The sequence below is a fragment of the Macaca mulatta genome, chromosome 14 (genome assembly GCF_049350105.2).
Source record: "Macaca mulatta isolate MMU2019108-1 chromosome 14, T2T-MMU8v2.0, whole genome shotgun sequence".
In the NCBI taxonomy this organism is placed as follows: domain Eukaryota; kingdom Metazoa; phylum Chordata; class Mammalia; order Primates; family Cercopithecidae; genus Macaca; species Macaca mulatta.
Genome location: NC_133419.1, coordinates 51,673,578 through 51,695,338, shown reverse-complemented (window position 1 = coordinate 51,695,338; position 21,761 = coordinate 51,673,578). Strand labels below are relative to the sequence as shown.

Below are 21,761 nucleotides of genomic sequence, written 5' to 3'. Positions count from 1 at the left end.
TTACCAGGGTTAATTGTCCTTTTATTGCTCTTTATTTCTTCCTCTATCCCCAGACTTAAATCTAGAATCATTCTCCTTCTGCCTAAAGAATATCCTTGAGTTTACTTTCTCTAGCATGGGTTTTCTGCTGATGTCAGATTGTCTCAGGTTTTATTCTCTAGAAATATCTTTATTTCACCTTTATTTTTGAAGGATATTTACAGTGGCATAGAGTTTTACCTTAGCACTTATTTTCATTGAGTACTTGGAAAACATCTCTCAGTCTTTTGGCTTTCATTGCTTCTACTGAGAAGTCAACTTACAGTCTAATAGTTATTCTTTTGGAAGTAATCTATAGGACCTTTTTCTGATTCTCATATGCCTAGATGTGTATTGGGGCAGGGATGGGGGAGTGGGAGTTGTATTTGTGTTTTAAATTCGTGACTTGGTTTCTTACCATTTTTGGAAAATTTCCAGGCATTGTCTTCTCAGATACTGCTTCTCTTCCATTTTTTTAAAAAACTGTTCTTATGGGATTCCCAATAACATACACATATACCTTCTCAAAATGTCTCCTAAGTCTTCATTTTAATGCAGAGTTACTGCATTTTTATATTTTACTAATTTTTTATAGTAGCTTTTCCCTTCCTAGAATTGGCTATTTTTAAATAAGTGATGGTATATACTAAATAATATCTTTGTAACTCCAAAAAATTATCTGATTATATGCTAAGGGGCACTGAGCAGTGCATAGCCCTCTTACTTTGCCGTAACATTTCTGAAGGCTTTCTTTTCTGGATTTACCTATCATTTTCATCAAATAGTCGAATTACTGTTATCCAAACTCCTTTGCCAGCTTTCATCAAGATATGATGTCAGATGTTGTTTTTATAACGTCTGTTGATGTCAGAAATATTCTCCAGGAACATTGGTCTGTTCAGTAGGCTTGATGTACAGGAAGAGAGAAGAGACTGCAGATAGAAAGGAACTGGAAATGTATCAGTACATGCATAAAGTAGTGAGGAATACATAGATCTATTTGGACAATAGAATTTTGTCTTTTTTTTCTTTGTTTAGCAAAATGGTACAGGCTTTTTTCTTCCTACATTTAACCTACTTCTTTTTAAATGCTGACATTAGTTTCCAGATTATCTTCTCAAATGTTTCCATGTTTAATGGATGGTATGAACTAGGAATAAGAACTTTTCTGTGACTAGCAGTAAGATTTCAGAAGTTAATTCTGTATTTAAGAATTTTGTAATTATGTCACTTGGAACTGGCCTTCAGAAAAAGTATGAACTTCTGACTGGTTGTGAGAAAAATTAGTCAAGAAAATAATCAGTAATTTTTTTGTTAACGTAGACCTTCAATATTGATGTACGGCAGTTACATTGGGCAGAATATATAGAGAACTACTGCTTGGGAACTAAGAAGTACGTATTGAATGAAGAAATGTCTGGCCTCCCTGCAGCCAGAAAACATCTGAACAAGTGAGTTTGATGCATGGATTTGATTGCTTCTTGTCTTCCTTATGAAATATTCCACAATTTTTTTGGTAAACTGGTATATTGAATAAAAGATATTGCTAATCTATTATATTAAGGAAAATTACTTACCTTTGGACTGGAACTATGGTAGTATTACTTTAGCCTAAGATTGTTGAAACTTACTGTCTTCAGTTTATATCTTTCTTAGTGTGAAGTTCAGGTGGAATTGAGTTTCAGAAATTACTATTATCTTTCTTTATATTGCTACTTAAAAAGTAAAGATATTAGAAGAAAGAAAATGTAGATAATCTATTTTAAAGGTTTTTTTTTTATTTTAATCCTCAATAATCTTTGGAGGAAGAGAAGAGAATACATTATTCAACATAGAATATTTTTTCTTACATAAAATAGAGCTGTATCTTTATCTCTTTATACAAGTAACACATACTGTTTTTTTTTTTTAATACTCAGAAAATAGAAGAGGAAAAATCACTGGTAATCTATCGTTCAAAGATGCAGATAATTTTTAATGGTAATCTCTTATATTTGTAGTGCTTTTTAATATGATTTTTATGACACTTTTAAAGACTTTCACATTTTTATGCCTCTCATGCCTCATAACTCTGTGAGACTTTGCAGGGCAGTCAGTTCAATAGATGAGGAAATCGAGGCTTAGGAAAGTTGTATTTGCCTAGGCCATATTGTATTGAGTGGCAAAGCAAACTAGAATATTGATCTTTGACTCCTTATTCGAAGCTTTTTTCTCTACATCATTTTTCTTTTTTTTTTTTTTTTTTTTTTGAGACGGAGTCTCGCTCTGTCACCCAGGCTGGAGTGCAGTGGCCGGATCTCAGCTCACTGCAAGCTCTGCCTCCCGGGTTCACGCCATTCTCCTGCCTCAGCCTCCCGAGTAGCTGGGACTACAGGCGCCCGCCACCTCGCCCGGCTAAGTTTTTGTATTTTTAGTAGAGACGGGGTTTCACTGTGTTACCCAGGATGGTCTCGATCTCCTGACCTCGTGATCCGCCCGTCTCGGCCTCCCAAAGTGCTGGGATTACAGGCTTGAGCCACCGCGCCCGGCCTACATCATTTTTCTTACATTGCAGTCCTATCTTGCACTGCCTGCTGAAGTGAGTATAATTTATGTAGCATTATTACATATCTAAAGGTTTGTATTTCTTTGAAACACCATCAGAAACATCAAAATTTGTTGAAACATGAGCTGAGTAATATGTTGTTACTCTTTGAGAAAAGGGAAGATCCTCCTTTATCGAGTTAATGCCATGTTTTATACTTGGATGAGGGCTTGTCCGGTTGGCCTGTGATCTTATGACTGTCAGCTCTAACTGAAGGAGTAAGTTACTTGTCTGACAACTTGTAAGCAACTAAAGATGTAAAAAAAAAAAAAACTTTGCTCTATTTTGTCTGTACTGTGATGTATGTAACGAATGAACCTTTTTAGATTAGATGGGAAGCTCTAGAAATTCAAGGAACGTATCTGTTTTATTTACAGTATACTTAATGTCTAGCATAAGTTTCAAATTAATACGGATTCGAGCTTTGATTTAGAAACTCAGTATTAATTAGCTGCCATCTAACAATACTTTATTCTAGAAAATACTGTCTAACATATCTCTTGATTTGCTTTCCAGGTTGCGGAATATACGTTATGGTTTTAATACTATCCTTGTGATCCTCATCTGGCGCATTTTTATTGCAAGATCACAAATGGCAAGAAACATCTGGTACTTTGTGGTTAGTCTGTGTTACAAGTTTCTGTCATACTTCCGAGCATCCAGCACCATGAGATACTGAAGACCAAGAATTCAGCATTAGAACCATCTATACATGTGGTGATCTAAATGCACAAAATGTAAAATGTACTTAAGTCATCTCACCTTTTGTCAAGACATTAAACCATCTTAGATCAGAGTGCGAAGTAAATTATGATACATTTTATGTAACATTTTAATGTTTATGCTCATAAAACTTAGTGAACACACTGTGTTATGCCAGCTCAAATCTACAATAGCCACCAAAACCATGACTTAATATTTTGAGCCCTAGAAGAAAGGGATGGGCTGAGGGCAAGAGTGGGGAAATAGGAACACTGACCAGTATAACTGTGCAATTCTGGAACATATTAATTAAAATATGCCTTAACATATAGTGAATTTCTAATTCTAATGTTCAGTGCAATGGAAGACATTTATTTGGACAGTAATACTAGCTAAGTTGGTAGATATTTGATTCTTCATTGTTTGATTTTTTTCATTAGTTGAAGTGGGTTTTAGTTTTGTTAAAATTATAACCAACCTATTTTCACATCATTCTGTAAGTTAAATGATATCAAACATGAAAGACATGTCTTCATTTTTCTTTTTCTGATTAAATGTCTGATGCATATCGTTTTTCAATTAGCAATCAGTTGCTTTTAAAATCAGAAGGCTATATTATTCTAATGACCCTATTGCATCTAAATGGGTTTGAGAATCCATATCAACAACATATGCTACGTGTTTTTTGACAGAAAGTGAAAACAAATTCAGTAAAACTGTTAGTATCAAAAAGAATGGGAATACAGTTTTCTTGTCCACATTATGATCAAATAAAAATCCTGTGAGAGTGCGTGTATGTTTTGAAGCAGGAGGATTTCTTGAAACTTTGTTGGAAGTGGGAGTTGGGAGGGATTCACCATACTTGTGTTCTCCTCCCTTTATAAATTTTATTCTTAGGACTTTTAAAAGGCTTGTGCTATCTTTCCAATGAAAACTGAAAGTGCATTATTATGGAAGAATGTATTTGCAGGTAGTAATAACGTTAAGAAAATGTCCTCGTGTGTAAACACATACTAATTTTGACCTTGAAAGTTGAATTCCTTCACAAAAAATAAAATAATGCTTCAGATAATGTGTATGAAATTAAATAAAGGACTTTATTTACATGCCACAACAGTAGCAAACTGTTGAATGAGTTTGAAGGTATCATTTATTTTTTATGCATGTGGTTTTAGCTTTAGAAAGAAATGCATTATAGAAACAAGTAATAGCAAGAAAATTGATGTATATTTTAATGATACATTAAAATTCCCTTTTAATCATAATAGTTAACTCTACTTACTGTTTTAACATACATTTGATTTAACAAATTGTTCAGCATAACACTTCTAATTAAGTTGATCAAGTTGTACTATATTAAATAATCAACAGTGTATCTGGAGTATGTTTAAAGACAACAGTTCACAATACAAAAAGTTACATGGAGCTTTACATCTTAACTTTCTTTGTCAATTTAAATGCAATGTATAAGAAGTTTATTTTGCTATTATGAAAAACTAAATGTAAAGGAAATCACCTACTTTAATGCAGGTGTATAATCTTGAAAAGGAAAAATGCTTCCATGTTGAAGCCAGATTTTGTGTAGTAAAACTTTTAAATATTATTTTAAAAGAAATATGTATATAAATATCTCTATATTCTTTGGAATGATACTAAAGTCTCTGGTCTAGGACCATACCTTATATAAAGGTATAAGAGACCATGACAATGTCTGAAAATGGAATAAATAATGATGCCTTTTATTTAAAGTGGTCCACATAATATACATTGAGTACTCCATCTCTCCAAATGTATTTCCATAATGTGTCGAAAACATGCTGACGTTTGTATGATTTTTATACTTTTGCCGAATAGACTTAGAATCAGATGAATTGTCTTTGTGTCTTGCAAAAGAGTTGGGGACAACTTGGGCAGGCCTGTGAAGTGCATAGGGAGTGTATGTCTTCTGAACTGTTTTATTGTTCTTGTAATCTAGCTTAAAGAAATGTTAACTGGGAGGGTGCTGAGGCCGCTGCATTAATTTTGTGTGTTTAGAATTCTGTGGTCAAAAGAAAACTAATGAATAAATTGGTTTGTCATTCTAGAATTTAAAGTTCTAAGATTAGTATAAAGAGTATATAGATTGTTAATCCCCACCAACTAGACTTTGAACTTAAGTCGGACTTAAAGATTTGAGAAGTCATTTGTGTCATTTACTAGATGTGATTTTTAGTTGTTTGATTATGTTTCCTACACAAACTTGTTATTTAACAGGATAGCCTACTAAATTAAATGTTTCTTATTTCATTTAACTCATTTGATTAAACTGTATTATGAAACATTTGGGGTTTTTCCCCCTATTCAGTTTTAATCCTGGAATACGCATTTGTAAATTGTGATGTCATTGAGACTGTATTTAAATTTGACTTGACAACATTAACATGTCCTAAGATTCAGTGCAGAGAAGCATGGGCAGTATGTTCTTTGACTTAAGGATGGCATAAAATAATCATTTTGAACCTGTGTAATAAAGCTTGAAAGCAGGGAAAAGAATTTCCTTTTCCCCCTTTTTTTGTGTTGTCTGTAGGAATTAACTTGGGATTTTTTGTTTTGTGGGGTTTTTTTTAATGTAAATTGATAATCTTTTATAAGAAGGAAATAGAAGCATTATTGTGTGCCTTTGTTTGTAAACCAAAAAGTAATAAATGAATCCCTATATTTCCATTATAGTATTTATTGTATTTTTATGTTCTGAAAATTATCCATGAAACAATATGGTTAGGATTACAGGAAGCAGTCCTTACTTACACTTCTTGTCTGTTTTAGGTGTACTTGTTAATTCTTATATCCTAATTTTATTTAATTCTGAGTTGCTCACACGGCATTTTAGGGGAAGCGTACAGGCAGGATGAACACTTTGTGTTAAAGTGTTATTTTTATGTATTACTTGGAAGGAGGCAGGTTTTTTTCTATTTTCTAAAAAGAGTAACCAAGAGACCTCCAAGGTGTCATTAGGTTCCAGCTGCTCTCCTCCACACTGAATAATATCCTGTTAATTTATAGGTACATTTGTAGTAATGTATATGTCTATTAAGTATAAGAGATAATTCATTAGTAATAGAAATTAATTGAACCCTTTTGGATGGGGAGAGCATCAGGCTGGGGTCAGGTAAGTGTAAATGGCCTTCTGAGCATGCTCTTCTAGGCTGACTCCCAGCCCTGACTTGAAACCATTAGTGGTGACTTGCTCTGTTTTGAGAAAAATTTTCCAACCTTTTGCATGAGAAACTAGAAAAAGGAATGTATGCCACGTAACTGGATTACAGAAATGAGTTAATTTAATAGTCTCTGTGATTAAAAAAAAAAATGAAATATTTTCTTATTGAATTAATATTTTTGTCTTGAAGCGTTTTCTAGTGATAGGATGTATTTGTCTTTTTCCTGGTGATACCCTCTTAGCTTATATCTTTGCTGTCCTTAAGATCCTAAACAAATCATCTTTGTCAGTTAAGTATAGTTGTGCAAAAATTGTTAAATAATTCCTTTGTCTTTATTAAAGAAAAATTTGAGTAACAGTAAGTTTGATGTGCTCCTTTGCAAGTTGATGTCTCTAAAGTTCATTTATTTAGAAAAACATGAAATGGTAAGTAAAAGTTTAATGTCTTTACCGTGGGCCTGAACTCAGAGAAATAAGGACATAATTGTTTTTTGGCCAGAGATCACAGATGATAGCTATAATACCTATAATTTTATACAAGGGACAAGAGAGACAATCAAGATTTTTCTGAATTCATTTATTTAAAACAAAGTTAACATTCCTAGTTATTGTCTTCAAAATACTTTTCTCTTCTAGACATTTAATTTTCATTTTTAAAGTTCCATGAAGTTGAATTAGGTGTCTTCCAAAGATGCTTTGGAGGCAGAATTCCTTTATTTTCTGCTGTTGTACAGTAAACCTAATTCTTTCTCTCTCATATAAATCTAGAGAGCGTCCCTTCACTTGTCTTGAGCAAGGTGTAACTGGAAAGTGTTAGGTTGAGCCATATAAAAATGCTAATATATCTTTGACCTAGAAGAAATTTCATATGGCTCAGTCTAGTATTATAGCTGCCTTTTGTTCTTTTGTTTCCTAACAAACAGCTGAACCTAAACAGATGGGTGTAGTTTTATTAGTCATCCAGATTGTTTATCAGTATTTAGTTGTTTGACATTTAATACCTAACTTTCTGCTTTATGTCACATCTTTAACAGGTTCTTGTCATTTCCCCTAACTTCTCCCAAGTTGGTTGTTGGTTTCTTGAGAGCGAAACCAGCATTGCATGTTGTATGTTATAAAAACAACACTAATGACATTTGTTAAGTTCTTACAATGTGCCAAGCACTACTCTAAGCATTTTACATGTAATAATCCACTTACGCCCTCTGTGTTTGTAAGTGTGATAACTAAGGTATATGATGTTAATAAAGTACCCCAGGTTACACCGGTAGTAGCAGAGCCGAGACTTGAACTCAAGACTAGTTCCAAAGCCCACGGTCCAGTCCATTATACTGTACTGCCTTTCACCATAGGAATATAGATATTTCTGGACTATTCAGAGGTTCCCTGACTTGTACTAAATGTCTTTGTTGACTTCATTTCAAAAACTCAACATTCATTCAACACATTTTGAGTGCCTGGTATGATTTAGGCACTGTGTCTTATATTGCAATTATCTGTATCACATAAATTAAGCTGCTCAGTGGCCCAGACCTGAATATGGCACACTGCCTTCCCTTAGGATTTTATGATTTGGTATAGATAAATAAGCAGATAATTTTAATATGTAATGACAGGTAAGAACAAAATACTAAAAGCACAGAGGAGCGATTTCTTGCTTATTTCAAGAAAGCCCATGCAAACAGGACTTTTGAATTGTGGTTTTATGTCGTATTGGTGGAATGCTGGGGTAGGGAAGCATCCAGGTTTCAGGAAGAGCATTTGCAAAGGCTGGGAGGTGTAAGGAACCGAGAGGAAATGTTTTGGTGCTAAAGGAGAGGATGGCTAAAGAGAGATGAGGCTGTAGAGATTGTTGGGCCATCTGAGGGTCTTCATACACTCAGAATGCACTATAGGCTGTTCAATGGCTGTTAGAAAAACACTAAGAAGGTTTTGCTAGCTAAAGCACATCTGTTACTGGAAAAGGGGTCCCGATCCAGACCCCAAGAGAGGGTTCTTGGATCTCATGCAAGAAAGAATTCTCAATCCATAAAGTGAAAGCAAGTTTATTAAGTAAGTAAAGGAATGAAGAATGGCTACTCCATAGGTAGAGCAGCCCCGAGGGCTGGTGGTTGTCCATTTTTATGGTTATTTATTGATTGTATGCTAAACAAGGAATGGATTATCCATGCCTCCCTTTTTTAGACCGTTTATGGTAACTTCCTGATGTTGCCATGGCATTTGTAAACTGTCGTGTCGTTGGTGGGAGCGTAGCAGTGAGGATGACCAGAGGTCACTCGCATCGCCATCTTGGTTTTGGTGGGTTTTAGCTTACTACTTTACTGCAACCAGTTTTATCAGCAAGGTCTTTATGGCCTGTGTCTTGTTCCGACCTCCTATCTCATCCTGTGACTTAGAATGCCTAATTTGGGAATGCAGCCCAGCAGGTCTCAGCCTTAATTTTACCTAGCCCCTCTTCAAGACGGAGTTGCTCTGTTCAGATGCCTCTGACATACCCAATTTCTATTAAATATGAGTAGATTTTGTACTTTAAGTGAACAGACTTTTAAATATATTTTCTAAATGAAAATTTAAGAGAAAAAAGTACTGGTGTGGTGTCGCTTGTTTTTTGAGAATACAGACCATACCAGTGTTTAAACAACCAGTCTCTGTTTTTCAGTTTTCTGTGATTCTCAAAGTGCAATCCGAGACCAGAGGAGTCAGCATGGGCATCACATGGGAACTCACTGGAAATGCAAATTTCAGACCCCACCCCAGACCTATTGAGTCAGAAACTCTGGGGTGGGGCTCAGCAATCTATTTTAACAAGTCCTCCGGGTATTTCTGATGCACACTAAGATTGGAGAAACACTGGTCTAAGTCAGTCTTCATGCCATACCAACATGATCTAAGTAGAGTGCTTTTCTGGGATTTTGGGACTGGGTCAAGTAAGCACCATTTAAAAATCAATGATTAATGCCAAATGCGGTGGCTCAAGCCTGTAATCCCAGCACTTTGGGAGGCCAAGGTGGGCGGATCATGAGATCAGGAGTTTGAGACCAGCCTGACCAACATGTTGAAACCCCATCTCTACTAAAAATACAAAAAGCCAGGTGTGGTGCACACCTGTAATCCCAGCTACTTAGGAGGCTGAGGCAGACTTGCTTGAATCTGTCAGGCAGAAGTTGCAGTGAGCTAAGATGGCACAACTGCACTTTAGCCTGGGTGACAGCAAGACTCCATCTCAAAAAAAAATAAAAATGTATAAAACATGATACAAAACGTGTACATAGAAAAAGGTCAACTGGTAAGAGTAAGGCCAAAATATTAAAGAAGTTAGCGCTATGTGGTGGTTATGGGCCCCTTGTTCTTTTATATTAGTTTTCTGCAGTGACCCTGAATGAGTTTTTAACCAAAGCAAAGTTTTTATTTTAAAGTAATGTAAGGATGAGGATGATTGGATCTAGAAAAATAAAAGTGTAAAAAATGTCTTATCTCCAATAAAGGGTGAGGGTTCATTCATTCTGAATTTTTAGCTTGAGACAATTTTTCTTGTGAGTAGGGAACAACAATTTATTAGGCTGCTATGGCCCGTCAAATTGTCCAGGTTTTTGTTGTTGTTGTTGTGTGTTTGGTGGACTTGGTAAATACTACCAGCCTTACCAGTTTCTAACTTGATCTTTCTCTGATGACCTTGCCAACTCCCGAGTATACATCTTGTCCGTGTAATAAGTAATCACTCCTTCAGCTAACTTGGTTTTCCTTTGTGATTCCCATTATAATGCTATGTTGGCATTCTCATTTATAAATCAAGTAACTGAATTTATAGAGAATCAGCTCCCACAGAGACTGCTCAACTCATAGTAGACTGAGAAGGTATTTCTGGTCCTTAAAGCTGAGTTCTAGAGCCTGTGCCATGGGAACGTCTAACTACCATAGCATGGCACCAACAGTTGAAAGTATTGCTCATTTTCAAATGTCTTATTAGAAGAAATCTGAAATAATCAAGATTCTTTTGCCTTAACCTCTATGAAAACAGGGCCTAACCTACCCCATTACATTAAAAATGCCTATTTACATTGTTTTCTCTATTTGATGTATGAGCATTCTTACAGGGCAGGGCCTATTTTTTAAGGTACCTGGCACATAGAAGTTACTCAATGAATATTTCATCTTAACTTTAGAATGAAGTTTGTCCTTCCTTCCATCAGTCACAGGATTCTTAAGCTTCCTGCTTATATATAAGATTTTGCAATCAAGAAGACTTTGCCAAGAAGGGTATAACAGTTAACACCACTAACTTTTTTGTTGTTGGTCACCTAGAGATGTTAACGCAACATGTAATGCAAATATCCCATGTTAGAAACTCCACAGTTGACAGACTTTACTGTCTTTTAATCAATAAGCATTGATTAGCTGTTTGTGGTCCACTAATGTAAAATCATGCTAAGTGCTCTTTTCTAAATTGTTAACAGATCACAATCAAAGTACTAACGGATGCCTTTATACCTCCAGGGTTTTTCGTTGAAGACATTTTTCCAAATATATCTAATTGTCTAGATTGAGGGGCAACTTGATTTCTGGTTTATGGGTAGGTTTGATGACTCTGCTGAGCTCAGTAGTGCTGAAGTGGTTAGGAGGGTGGGCTGTACATGTGACACCTGACAGAGCACAGTAGATGGAACACTGCCATGCCTATATCATCTGCCTTCTGCAGTATGCCAGAATGCATCTTATAGACCTGCATTATAGTTTTTATTTTTCCCCCATCTGGTACAAGAGACAGTTCTCAGTGCACTGTAAGAACTGCCTACCTTGCTCTGAGATCCACCAGACTTCAAGCCTTAGTTCCCTCAGTGTTCAATATTGTTCTCATACCACATTATAAATACCCTTCTACCTCTCATGTATTGTCAGATATACTTTACCTACAAGCACATTTTGTATATCCATACTCTGTTAGTTTTACTAGACCACTAGATTCTGAGTCATCACAGAGGAAATGGATAGTTCTTAAATAAATGTCAGTACTTGGGTCCTGGAGTACTCAGAAATCCTCCTTGGCACTAGGTAGACATATCAAAAACACATACAAAAACTATCCTGTAGGAGGAAAATGGAAGAGCCCCTTAGAGCAGAAAGGAAACATTTTTTTCACTTAGCGGAGAAAAATGCAAGGGGAAAATGTTGACTTTGAGGCATTCTAAAACTCCAGTTCACAGGCTTTTTTACAAAGCCTGAGTATATTGTATAAACCTAGCTTCATCTCTTTGAAAGCCACTTATGCTTGTTTGCCTACCCTGGTCTCATTTGCTATTCTTCTTTTTGTCACATAGTTGCTTGACAGATCCTGTCTGCTTCTGCCTTCCCCATCTCCCATTTGAAAGCTCCCTTGCCAGCTGTAATGAGCCTTCTAGGGTCAGTTGGCATTCTTCTTCCAGGGGACTGGGCTCCTGTAGGGTCCACATACAAGAAGGATGACACTTTTGGAAATAACCAAGCAGATAAAGATCAGTGTTGAAAGGGATTCTTAAAGAGCATTGAATATTGCTAACTTACTAAACTGACTCCAATTTTACCATTGACCCTTGAGGGGTCAGTGGTGTATATATATATTTTATATATGTTTAATATATATATTATATATGTTTTTTATATATTATATATGTTTTATATATAAAATATATATATAATGTTAATCTATATATCCTAATCTTTTTATGTCACATAACTCAGCAAATAAAAGATGCTGTCAGAGAAAGAATATTGGTTTGTCGGGGGAGACCTTTTTTGAAACATAATAGTTTTTAAAAAGCAGAAAAGGTTTGTCAAACATTATGCTTATTTAATTCTTCTTTAATTCAGATGATTTCCCTGAGCCCACTCTCTTCACATTATTGCTAGGGTTCTTGAAGAATCAGATCATAAGTTTATAAAGCCCCAAGCTGAAAATGCCATCTCCTTGGATGATGCCAATCACTTTTCTATCCACAAAAAACCACAAGCTCAGAGTTCATTCTAGCTAACCCCCAAACCCGGATCTCATATCTAGCCAGTTCAAAATTACTGGCTAATTTTTTAAACATAAAGGTTCCATGGACTGACCCCTGGAGTTTTTTTTTTTTTTTAAACAGAGTCTCACTCCATCGCTCAGGCTGGAGGGCAGTGGCGCGATCTCAGCTCACTGCAACCTCTGCCTCCTGGGTTCAAGCAATTCTCCTGCCTCCGCCTCCCAAGTAGCTGAGACTACAGGCCAGCGCCACTGCACCTAGCTAATTATATTTTTTCTAGAGACAGGGTTTCACCACGTTGACCATGTTGGTCTCGAACGCCTGACCTCAAGTGATCCACCCACCTTGGCATCCCAAAGTGCTGGGATTACAGGTGTGAGCCACCATGACTGGCCTGATCCCTAGAGTTTCTGATTAGAGAAAAGCCCAGGGATCTGAATTTTAAAATTATCTCCCAGTGACTCTGATGATCCAGATTTGATTGTCCCTGCCCTAAGCCAGTGGTATGCAGCAGGATCATCTGAAGAGCTCCATATACATAGAGGTATCTAGGCCCTACCTAGGAGCCATGTATCCCAGACAACTGGGACGGGGACAAGACATTTATTATAATCCTTGTGGGTGATTTGACATACTTAGGGTATTTACGAGTCACCCAAACCTTTTCAAGAAATGTTTTGGCACTCTTAGGAAAAAAATACCAGCATTTTTTCCAAATAAGACAAAAGTAGATGACAACAATGTTTACAATTTCAGTTCTTTAGCATTGTTCAGCAAATTCCACTGCCATTTTAGTATAAACATTCTGCTGTTTTTGTAAATAAATGTACCACATCTGCATCTCTAACATACTATTCCATGTTAACTCCAGAGCAGAAGTACCTAGTCACTTCTCAAATTAAAAAAAATAATATAATACCAGCCTGGGCAATATAGTGAGACCCTGTCTCTACCAAAAAATAAAGAATTAGCCTGGTGTAGTGGTATGTGCCTGTTGTCCCAGTTACTAGAGGCGGAGGTGGGTAGGGTTGGGGACTGAACACAGGAAATCGAGGCGTGATCGCACCACTGCACTCTGGCCTGGACAACAGAGAGCAACCCTGTCTAAAAAAATTAAAAAACTATGGTGACAAAACTCTTCCGTAAGGATAGAGAAGCAGAACTGTATTGTGGAAAGAGAGAGACTGACTAGGTATAAATTCACTGCCACTTACCAGCTGTGTGGTCATGAATGAGTCATTTAGCCTCTCAGCTGCAGTTTCCACATCTGTAAAATACCTACCTGGGAAGGTGGTTGTAAGGATTTAAATGGTACAGTGAATATAAAGTGTGTAGTACATAGTAAGTATCTAGTAACTCTTCCCTCAGAATCACCAAAAAAAAGTCCCAAACTATAAAAGGAATTATATTAATGCAACCTAATTTATATTCTCCACTTTTACACTATGGTTTACCAATTTCTAACATTTTATTTCTATCACATTTTCTTTTTTTAAACTATTTTTAAGGATTACAGATTCTGAAAATTTTGAGTAAAAATATAAAACATTAATTCCCTTTTCTCTTTGTGGTGTTAATAATAATATCTCTTTCCTTGAGCATCTCCCCCACTGTGGCTTTTCTGCAGCCAGCAGTTCTTGGCCATGGAGATAGAGAAGATCCTTCTAATCTTTCCCACCCAATGACAAAATTCCTACTTACTTCTCCCAAAGGCAGAAGAATTCCTCAGTTTGCAGCTTCCAAATTATCATCCCATGGTTTTTTGCTGTTGTCATTGTTAGCCAGACCTCGAGACAACTCACCCTCTTTCCCACCTCCAGTGGTCTGTAGGCAGCCAATTTTCAAGCAAACAAGGATTTGTCTTCCCTTGTGGGGTTGAGAAGTTTATACCATGTAACTTGGGCCCTATTTGTTTCCCAAGAACATTTTGGGAGTTTCCCTCCTTTTGCGTGTATTTAAAAGAGATAAACCTGAAACACAAAATAATTTGATTTTGCTAATTGTGAAACTTGGCTCCCAAGAACATTTCACATTTCACTAGCCTTGTAGTCCTCCATGCTGAAAAATTATAGGCACAGGATGAGCAGTGGCTTATAATTCATGAAAACTTTAAACTGTCCAGAAACAAGCTCCCAGTTAACTGAAACAGGAAGGAAATCATCCACTTAGCCACATATGCATTTAAAATCTTACAATCAAACTAGGTTCCTTCCTCAGAACCAAACATCTATGCCAGAATAGTTTCACTTACAACTAGAAATTGCAAAACACATGTGTTTAGAAATTGTTAAATCACAGGTTCTTAGCTCTAGTTTTGGGTCTTTTTTTTCTTTGAGACAGAGTCTTGATTTGTTGCCCAGGCTGGAGTGCAATGGCATGATCTTGGCTCACTGCAACCTCGGCCTCCTGGGTTCAAACAATTCTCATGCTTCAGTTTCCTGAGTAGCTGGGACTGTAGGTATCTGCCACCACACCCAGCTAACTTTTGTATTTTTAGTAGAGATGGGGTTTCGCCATGTTGCTCAGGCTGGTCTTGAACTCCTGACCTGAAGTGATCCACCTTCCTTGGTCTCCCAAAGTGCTGGGATTACAGGCATGAGCCACCACGCCTGGCGTGGTCATGATTTGGGTCTTGTTGCTCCAGGCATTCCATCAGCTTTCTCAGCCATTCTCATTTTCAAAGGAGTGTGTACGATGTTTCCACAGTCAGTTGCCAGTGTTTTCTTCTAGGCTTATTCTTTTTTTCCATTACAGTTTAAATGAATATATTCACAAAATAAATCTGGTTAACTTTTATCTTTTTTCCTTGGCTAGAACTTCCTAGTTATTTCAACTGAGGTAAGTTTCTATTCTGATTCAATCCCCACCCTAACCTCCTTCCCCTAAGAGGAGGGTTCCTATGCTCAGTGTTACCCCTTCACTCCTGCAGAGCCCTCTTCTCTCTTTTCCACACTGCTCTTTGCCACAGCAAGCTGACATTTGTGGATGACACATTTGGGTTCCCTTGCCCTCTGGCTTCTGGTGGGGTTCAGCCAATGAGGGGTACTGGCAGGAGTAGAGGACCGGAGAGAGGACTGAGGGGTTATTCCTCAGTCACTCCCTATGGGCTCTGGCTTGGCAGTGGTTGCCTTCCTCTACCAAATGCCAGTGCTTCCATAGGGTGGCCCTGCTCTTAAGGCTATATATTTCTCAGAGTTTCAATAACTGCCACCTCCCTTTGCCCTGACATTCTCCTCACTGTGTTTCACCATCTCTTGTTGGGTGCCATGGCCCTCCTTACACATTTGTAAATAGTCCTTTCCTTAAAATCTGTTACTTTTCTGAGGATGCTGCTTCCTGCTGGACGTGGGTACAGCTCCTCATTTACATTTTGGTAGTGCTGTGACACCAAATATGATGGAATAAAGCCTGTTGACCAGTCTTGACAAAAATTGTCACTGCCTTTTTCTATTTTTCAAATTGGTGAGTACTTTCCCTGTCAGTGCCTGATGTACCATGGGGATACATAATTACATGGGAATCATGAATCATGTGTGCTGTTTCACATGTCACTATATGGCAGAGTGCTGAGACCACGGATTTGGTTAGTCCACCAACGTCCAGAAACCAAATTCTTTACCTTCACAAACTTCCTTTCTACCCAGTCTGAAAGTCATAGCACTTCAGTAGAGTGCCCTTCATCCATTCCCTGAGATCCACTCCACTCTGGAAGAGGAAGAGACTGCTCAAGGTTCCCCAACATGGAATCATCTTTTTTTTTTTTTTTTTTTTTTTTTTTTTTTGAGATGGAGTCTCGCTCTGTCTCCCAGGCTAGAGTGCAGTGGCGCGATCTCGGCTTATTGCACCTCTGCCTCCCGGGTTCAAGCGATTCTCCTGACTCAGTCTCCCAAGTAGCTGGGACTACAGGCACCCGCCACCGCGCCCAGCTAATTTTTGTATTTTTAGTAGAGATGGGGTTTCACCATGTTGGTCAGGCCGGTCTCGAACTACTGACCTCAAATAATCTGCCTGCTTTGGCCTCCCAAAGTGCTGGGATTACAGGTGTGAGCCACCGTGCCCAGCAGGGAATCACTCTTATATCTTCTCTCTCCTTATACTAAATATTGCATAAGTCACCCCATGTTTTCCACCCTAGTCCCTTAACTTTCTTACATCTTCACCACTACTACTGTGATCCAGAAGACCAACACTTCTCTTACATGGATTATAACATCTTTGTAACTGGTCTTCGTGTCTCTAGCCTGGTTGCTTTCCAAAGAATGAGCCTGGTTGCTTTCCAAAGAATGCTCTTTTCAGCAGCCAGAATAATCTTTCTAAATCACAAATCTGATCATCCCTTTTGTATACTGGCCCCAGGATCAAGTCCATACTTCATAACACAATTTCTAAGCTCATTACGGCCTGGACAATAGCTTCTCATGTCTCACATTTTTCCTACTTCTCACACCCCAAACACTTTTTGTTCCACCAAAATTCTAGTCTCTTTCTTGCCTTCATCATTATGTCCTTCTACCTGCAAAGTTCTGTCTACTTTCACCTGTCTTTCAAGTTTCAATGTGGGCATCATGTCTGTATCAGGAATGCTTTCAACTGCAAATATCTAGAAGCCCAGGCTGCAGTTAATTGTTTTTTATGTAAGAAGTCTGGAAAGCAGCAGTGGCTAGCATTGACTCACTGTATTTTTATTTTTATCACTATTACTTTTAATAGAAATTATTATTTTTTTGTAACAGTAAGATTAGTCTTTTAAATTATTGTTCCCATGGTTCTGATAAAACTCTATTCCACATTCTCATTCTCCTGGTCTAAACCAGATATCGCAAAGAACCAGGTTTTATCTGACGTTTTTGCAAATCAGCTAGCTGATATCTGTGTTAAGAAAAATGTTAAGGGCCAAGAGGGGCTCAGCAGAAGAGAATGCCATGCATGACCATTTAGTCACGTCTGTCATGGGTGCAGAAAACAAAAACATGACAATGTGTACTATGTATCTGCCATCTTTTGTCAAACTTATGTATCTGTAAGCGGCCTGGTGTTAATACAGTTTTCCAGTTACCTTGTCAGGATGGAAAAGGACAGTTCTAGAACAGGAAAAACATGATGATGATTTGCCTTTAATCTGTGGGGCTGGTGAATTATTCCACTTTAAATGATTAAAACCTCACATTTCTAGGATTAAACTCAGTCATGGTATACTAGCTTTTGTATAGACCACTAAATTTATTTTGCTAATATTTTAACTTATCATAGTATACTTTGAATTAATGTTACACCACCTAACATATTCTACACCACCTAACATATTCTAACCACCTAACAATATTCTCTTGCTTTACAATAGAATATTGTAACATATAGAATGTATGTAACACCTATAACATATAGAAACCTTACAATAGAATATTTCCATTTATCTCCTCCCCATTCTGTGCTCTGCTGTGGTCAAACTTATTTTTTTTTTTTTTTTTTACTTTTCCAAATGGTATACAACATTGCAATACATAGTTAATATTTTTTATTTAAATAATCAGCTGTTTTTCTTGTAATAACTTAAAAAATCATAAAAACATTTCTGAAGTTTTGTATTCCAAAACTCCATGTTCGATTTATATTTCCAATTGCTGACATTTCCCTTCAGCCTGAAAACATTAACATTTCTTGTAGTATATAGCTCTGTGGTGATGAATTTCATCAGCTTTTTTTCTTTATCTGGAGATGTCTTTTTTAATCTATATTTTTATTTATCCCTGGAAAAAATTATAAGTTGATAATTTTTTTTCCTTATTACTTTAAATATTAATACATCATTCTATTTTCTTTTTATCTCTGTCGCTTCCCATAAAAAATTGGTGATCATTCTTAGGATTGGTCTCCTGTATGTACTTTTTCTCTAGCTGCTTTATTTTGCTTTTGGCAATTTAACTATAATGGATGTGTTGAGGTTTTTTTTCTTTTAATATTTATACTGCTTAGGTTTTATTGAGCTTCTTTGGGGTCTAGGGGTTTATAGTTTTTATTAAATTTAGAAAAATTTGGCCATTAAAAAAATTTTTTTCTGTGCCAATCTTACTCTCTTTTATGCTGAGACTTCGTGTATACATATATTACACTGTTTAGTGTTACCTCATAGGTTACTCAGTCTATGTTTAATTTTTCATTTCTTCTTCTTTGTGCTTTGGTTTGGATAGTTTCTATTGACCTGTCTTCAAGTTTACTGATTTTTTTTTGTAGTGTCTTATTTACCATTAAGCCCATCCAGTAAAATCTCACTTCAAATATTATATATTTTAGTTTTAGAATTTTCATGTAATTATCTTTTTATACTTTCCATTTCTCTATTCCAATAGATTCCCTATGTCATCTATTCCTTTGAATTTTGAATATATTTATAATAGCTGCTTTAAAGTCCTTGACTGCTGATTTTAACATATATGTTGGGGCTGGGTTTGGTGGCTTATACCTGTCTATAATCCTAGCACTTTGGGAGGCCAAGGCAGGAAGATCACTTTAGGCCAGGAGTTCAAGATCAGCCTGGGCAACATAGTGAGAACCCAACTCTACAAAAAATTTTTAAAAATTAGCCAAGTGTGCTGGTATGTACCTGTAGTCCTAGCTATCTGAAAGACTGAAGTGGGAGTATCGTTTGAGCCTAGGAGTTTGAGGTTGCAGTGAACTATGATTGTGCCCGGGTGACAGAGTGAGACCCTGTTTCTAAAACAAAACAAAACATGAATGTCTTCTCTGGGTCTGTTTCTTTGGACTTTTTTGTTTGTTGTTGTTGTTGCTGTTGCTGTTCCTAATTATGGGTCCCATTTTCCTGCTCCTTCTCATGTCTAGTAATTATTATTGCTTGATGAACGTTGTGGTTCTTGAACTCCTGGCCTCAAGTGATCCTCCTGCCTTAGCCTCCCCTTATTCTAGGACTGGAGCAGACCTACTCCAAAGGTATGGTCATTCCAAGCTTTCAAGTGAATGCCTGGGGTACTCAGTGAAGTCTCTTTATTCTGGCTAGATGGAAGACCAGTATCTCCAGCAGTGTGCAAGCTTCAGAATTCTCATTTAGCTGATAGGGACCCCATTAGCTGTTTCTTGACAGGCCTGTGGTCTATTGCTCTGTGCATCTCCTGCTTAGCACTTGGCCAAAGACTCAAGGGGGCCCATATGCAGATTTCAGGACCTCCTTCCCTGTGTAACTCCCTCCATCTGGCACCCTGACCCTCAATTTCCAACCATTTCAGCAGCTCCAGCCTCTGATCTCTGTTTCCTCCATGCAGGTGGACCATTGCTCTTCATTAGTCTCCACTTTTCTCCTTACGTACACAATCAGGTCCATTTAGATTTCATTTTAAGGGATCTGGGGAGTCATTCAGTTCCCAGCCTGGCCTCACTGGCTGGGCCCAGAGAACTTCCTGTTGGCTTCCTGCCAGACAGAGAATGGTCCAAAGGAACCAGGAAACCACCCTGCCATGTGAGACTTTGCTTTGCTGTTTGTCCCCTGCCGACATCTTCCTGTCTAGCCTGACTCACACTTCCCCTGGATTCTAAGCAGCCTGGCCCAAGCTGACCGTTGTGTCACTAGGTAGAGAACTTTTCCTTCCTCATCTTTTGAACCTCAATCCAATCTTGGTAGTGTTTCTGGCTGTCTGAGTAAGGAAGTGCCTAATGTCTAGAAAGAAACCTGAGGCTTTCTTTGGTTCACTAGGCAAGGGCAACAAGCTCCCTGTTGCCGATGTACCCTTTTCTAAGTTCACCTGCACCCTTAGGACTTTCAAACCAGAGAGCCCCACCAGAGGTCAGTATTAGTGAAAAGGGGAGACTGGAGGGAGTTTTAGCCTCTTTGTAATCTCCACTAACATCCCCAAGCCTTCCCTTGTTATTCTTTGATAGGGATAATTTTTCTATCATAAGAAGCTTGCGTATAAGCATTTTAGAAAATATTGCTATTTATATTGATCTGTAAGTTAAATAATGTGGAGTTTGGGTTCTTCAGGATGGACTCTGGGTTGGGTTGAAATTTGGGCTCAAGATCTGTATGAGGGATCAATAGCTGTGAAAAGAAGGGAGTGAAAGCTGGATTGGGCAAAGAAAGAAATCAAACTGTGTTGCAGGCCTGATAAAGTCTCAGCCCCACAGCGGGGAGTGCAGGAGTCAGTACTGCCCGTTAAAGTGTGGTGCATCAAGCTGCAATAGCTAAGCCTTGATACCCCACCTCTCCCAGGCACCAGATAAAGACTGATGACTTCGGGCTTGGCAACTCTGTAGGTGAGGTAGACCTGTAGGGAGCTGACATTGAAGGCTGTCTGCTGGCTACATCCCCTGCAGTTGTGCAGCAAGTCCTTCTTCAAAGAGGAGTGTGGTGGTTCATCTCTATTTCTACCACACAAAAAAATGGTGCTTGCAATGGAAATGCAAATTTAAGACAGATCTCGCTGACCTTTCCAACCTGCTTACTACTCCTAAGAGCCTCCTATTTAGAAATTCTGGAGCCAACTGAACTCATCTTTTGAAACACCAGGAGGCAGTAAGGACTAGACTTATCACGGACCCTCACTGGGAGGCAGTCAGGGAAGGGGTCACATGGCAGGCTCCAGCAGTGGTCAGTGCATGCATCTGCAGATCTACCCATCTGTCTATCTGTCCACGTGTCCACAAATGGACCCTGTGTCAGGCTCTTGGTCAGGGGCTGATGAGATAACTGTGGCTCCAACACCTTCTCTGTCTTCAAGGAACTCATAGTGAGGTTGACATCGCTCAGAGCACAGCAACCCTCAGGTGACTGCACCCTCAGCAAGAGGGCTTCAGCTAGTCAGATATTCACATTGCCTCCGGGCCCAGAAACCAGTGTCAGGCATTGAGAAGTCACCCCATGGGAGAAAGTACTAGTCATGAGGCCACGGGCAAGGCTGGGCAGGCAATAACTGCCAAAGTAAGAGTCCAGGCCTGGTCTCAGGAGGCATGGGTGGGGCACAGAAGAGCTAGGCCTCGGGCTCCATGGGAATCTTGCTGGTCCCAAAGCCTGAGGTGTCTGGGCACAGGATGCAGCTGAGCTTTCAGGAACTAGGGAAGCTGCAGTAAATCGAGAAATGAGGGGTGATGATGATGTAGGGAAGATGTATGAGAGGGGTGAGGTCAGCGGCACCAGCAGTGGGTGTCTGTGACAGGTGGGAGGGCCACAGACTCAGAAAGCTTAAGCTTTCACAAGACACTTTTCTTTTGGAGAAAAGTGAAAGGAAAAAGGAGATCAGCATGAACTTTTAGGTTGTTTTCTGCT

General features: G+C 38.1%; 1 protein-coding gene across 4 annotated transcripts in view; it reads left to right on the top strand.

Annotated features, from left to right (window-relative positions):
• The window catches only part of FAR1 (fatty acyl-CoA reductase 1), a 64,089-nt gene extending 58,082 nt beyond the window's left edge, over positions 1 to 6,007 (top strand). For all 4 annotated transcript variants that reach the window (XM_001093916.5, XM_015114815.3, XM_077963274.1 and 1 more), the window contains exons 11-12: positions 1,342 to 1,469; positions 3,119 to 6,007. In XM_001093916.5, the coding sequence (XP_001093916.2) occupies positions 1,342 to 1,469; positions 3,119 to 3,281 (291 nt within the window). In that variant the 3' untranslated portion in view covers positions 3,282 to 6,007. The remainder of the gene's footprint in view (positions 1 to 1,341; positions 1,470 to 3,118) is intronic.
• The last annotated feature ends 15,754 nt before the right edge of the window (positions 6,008 to 21,761 follow it).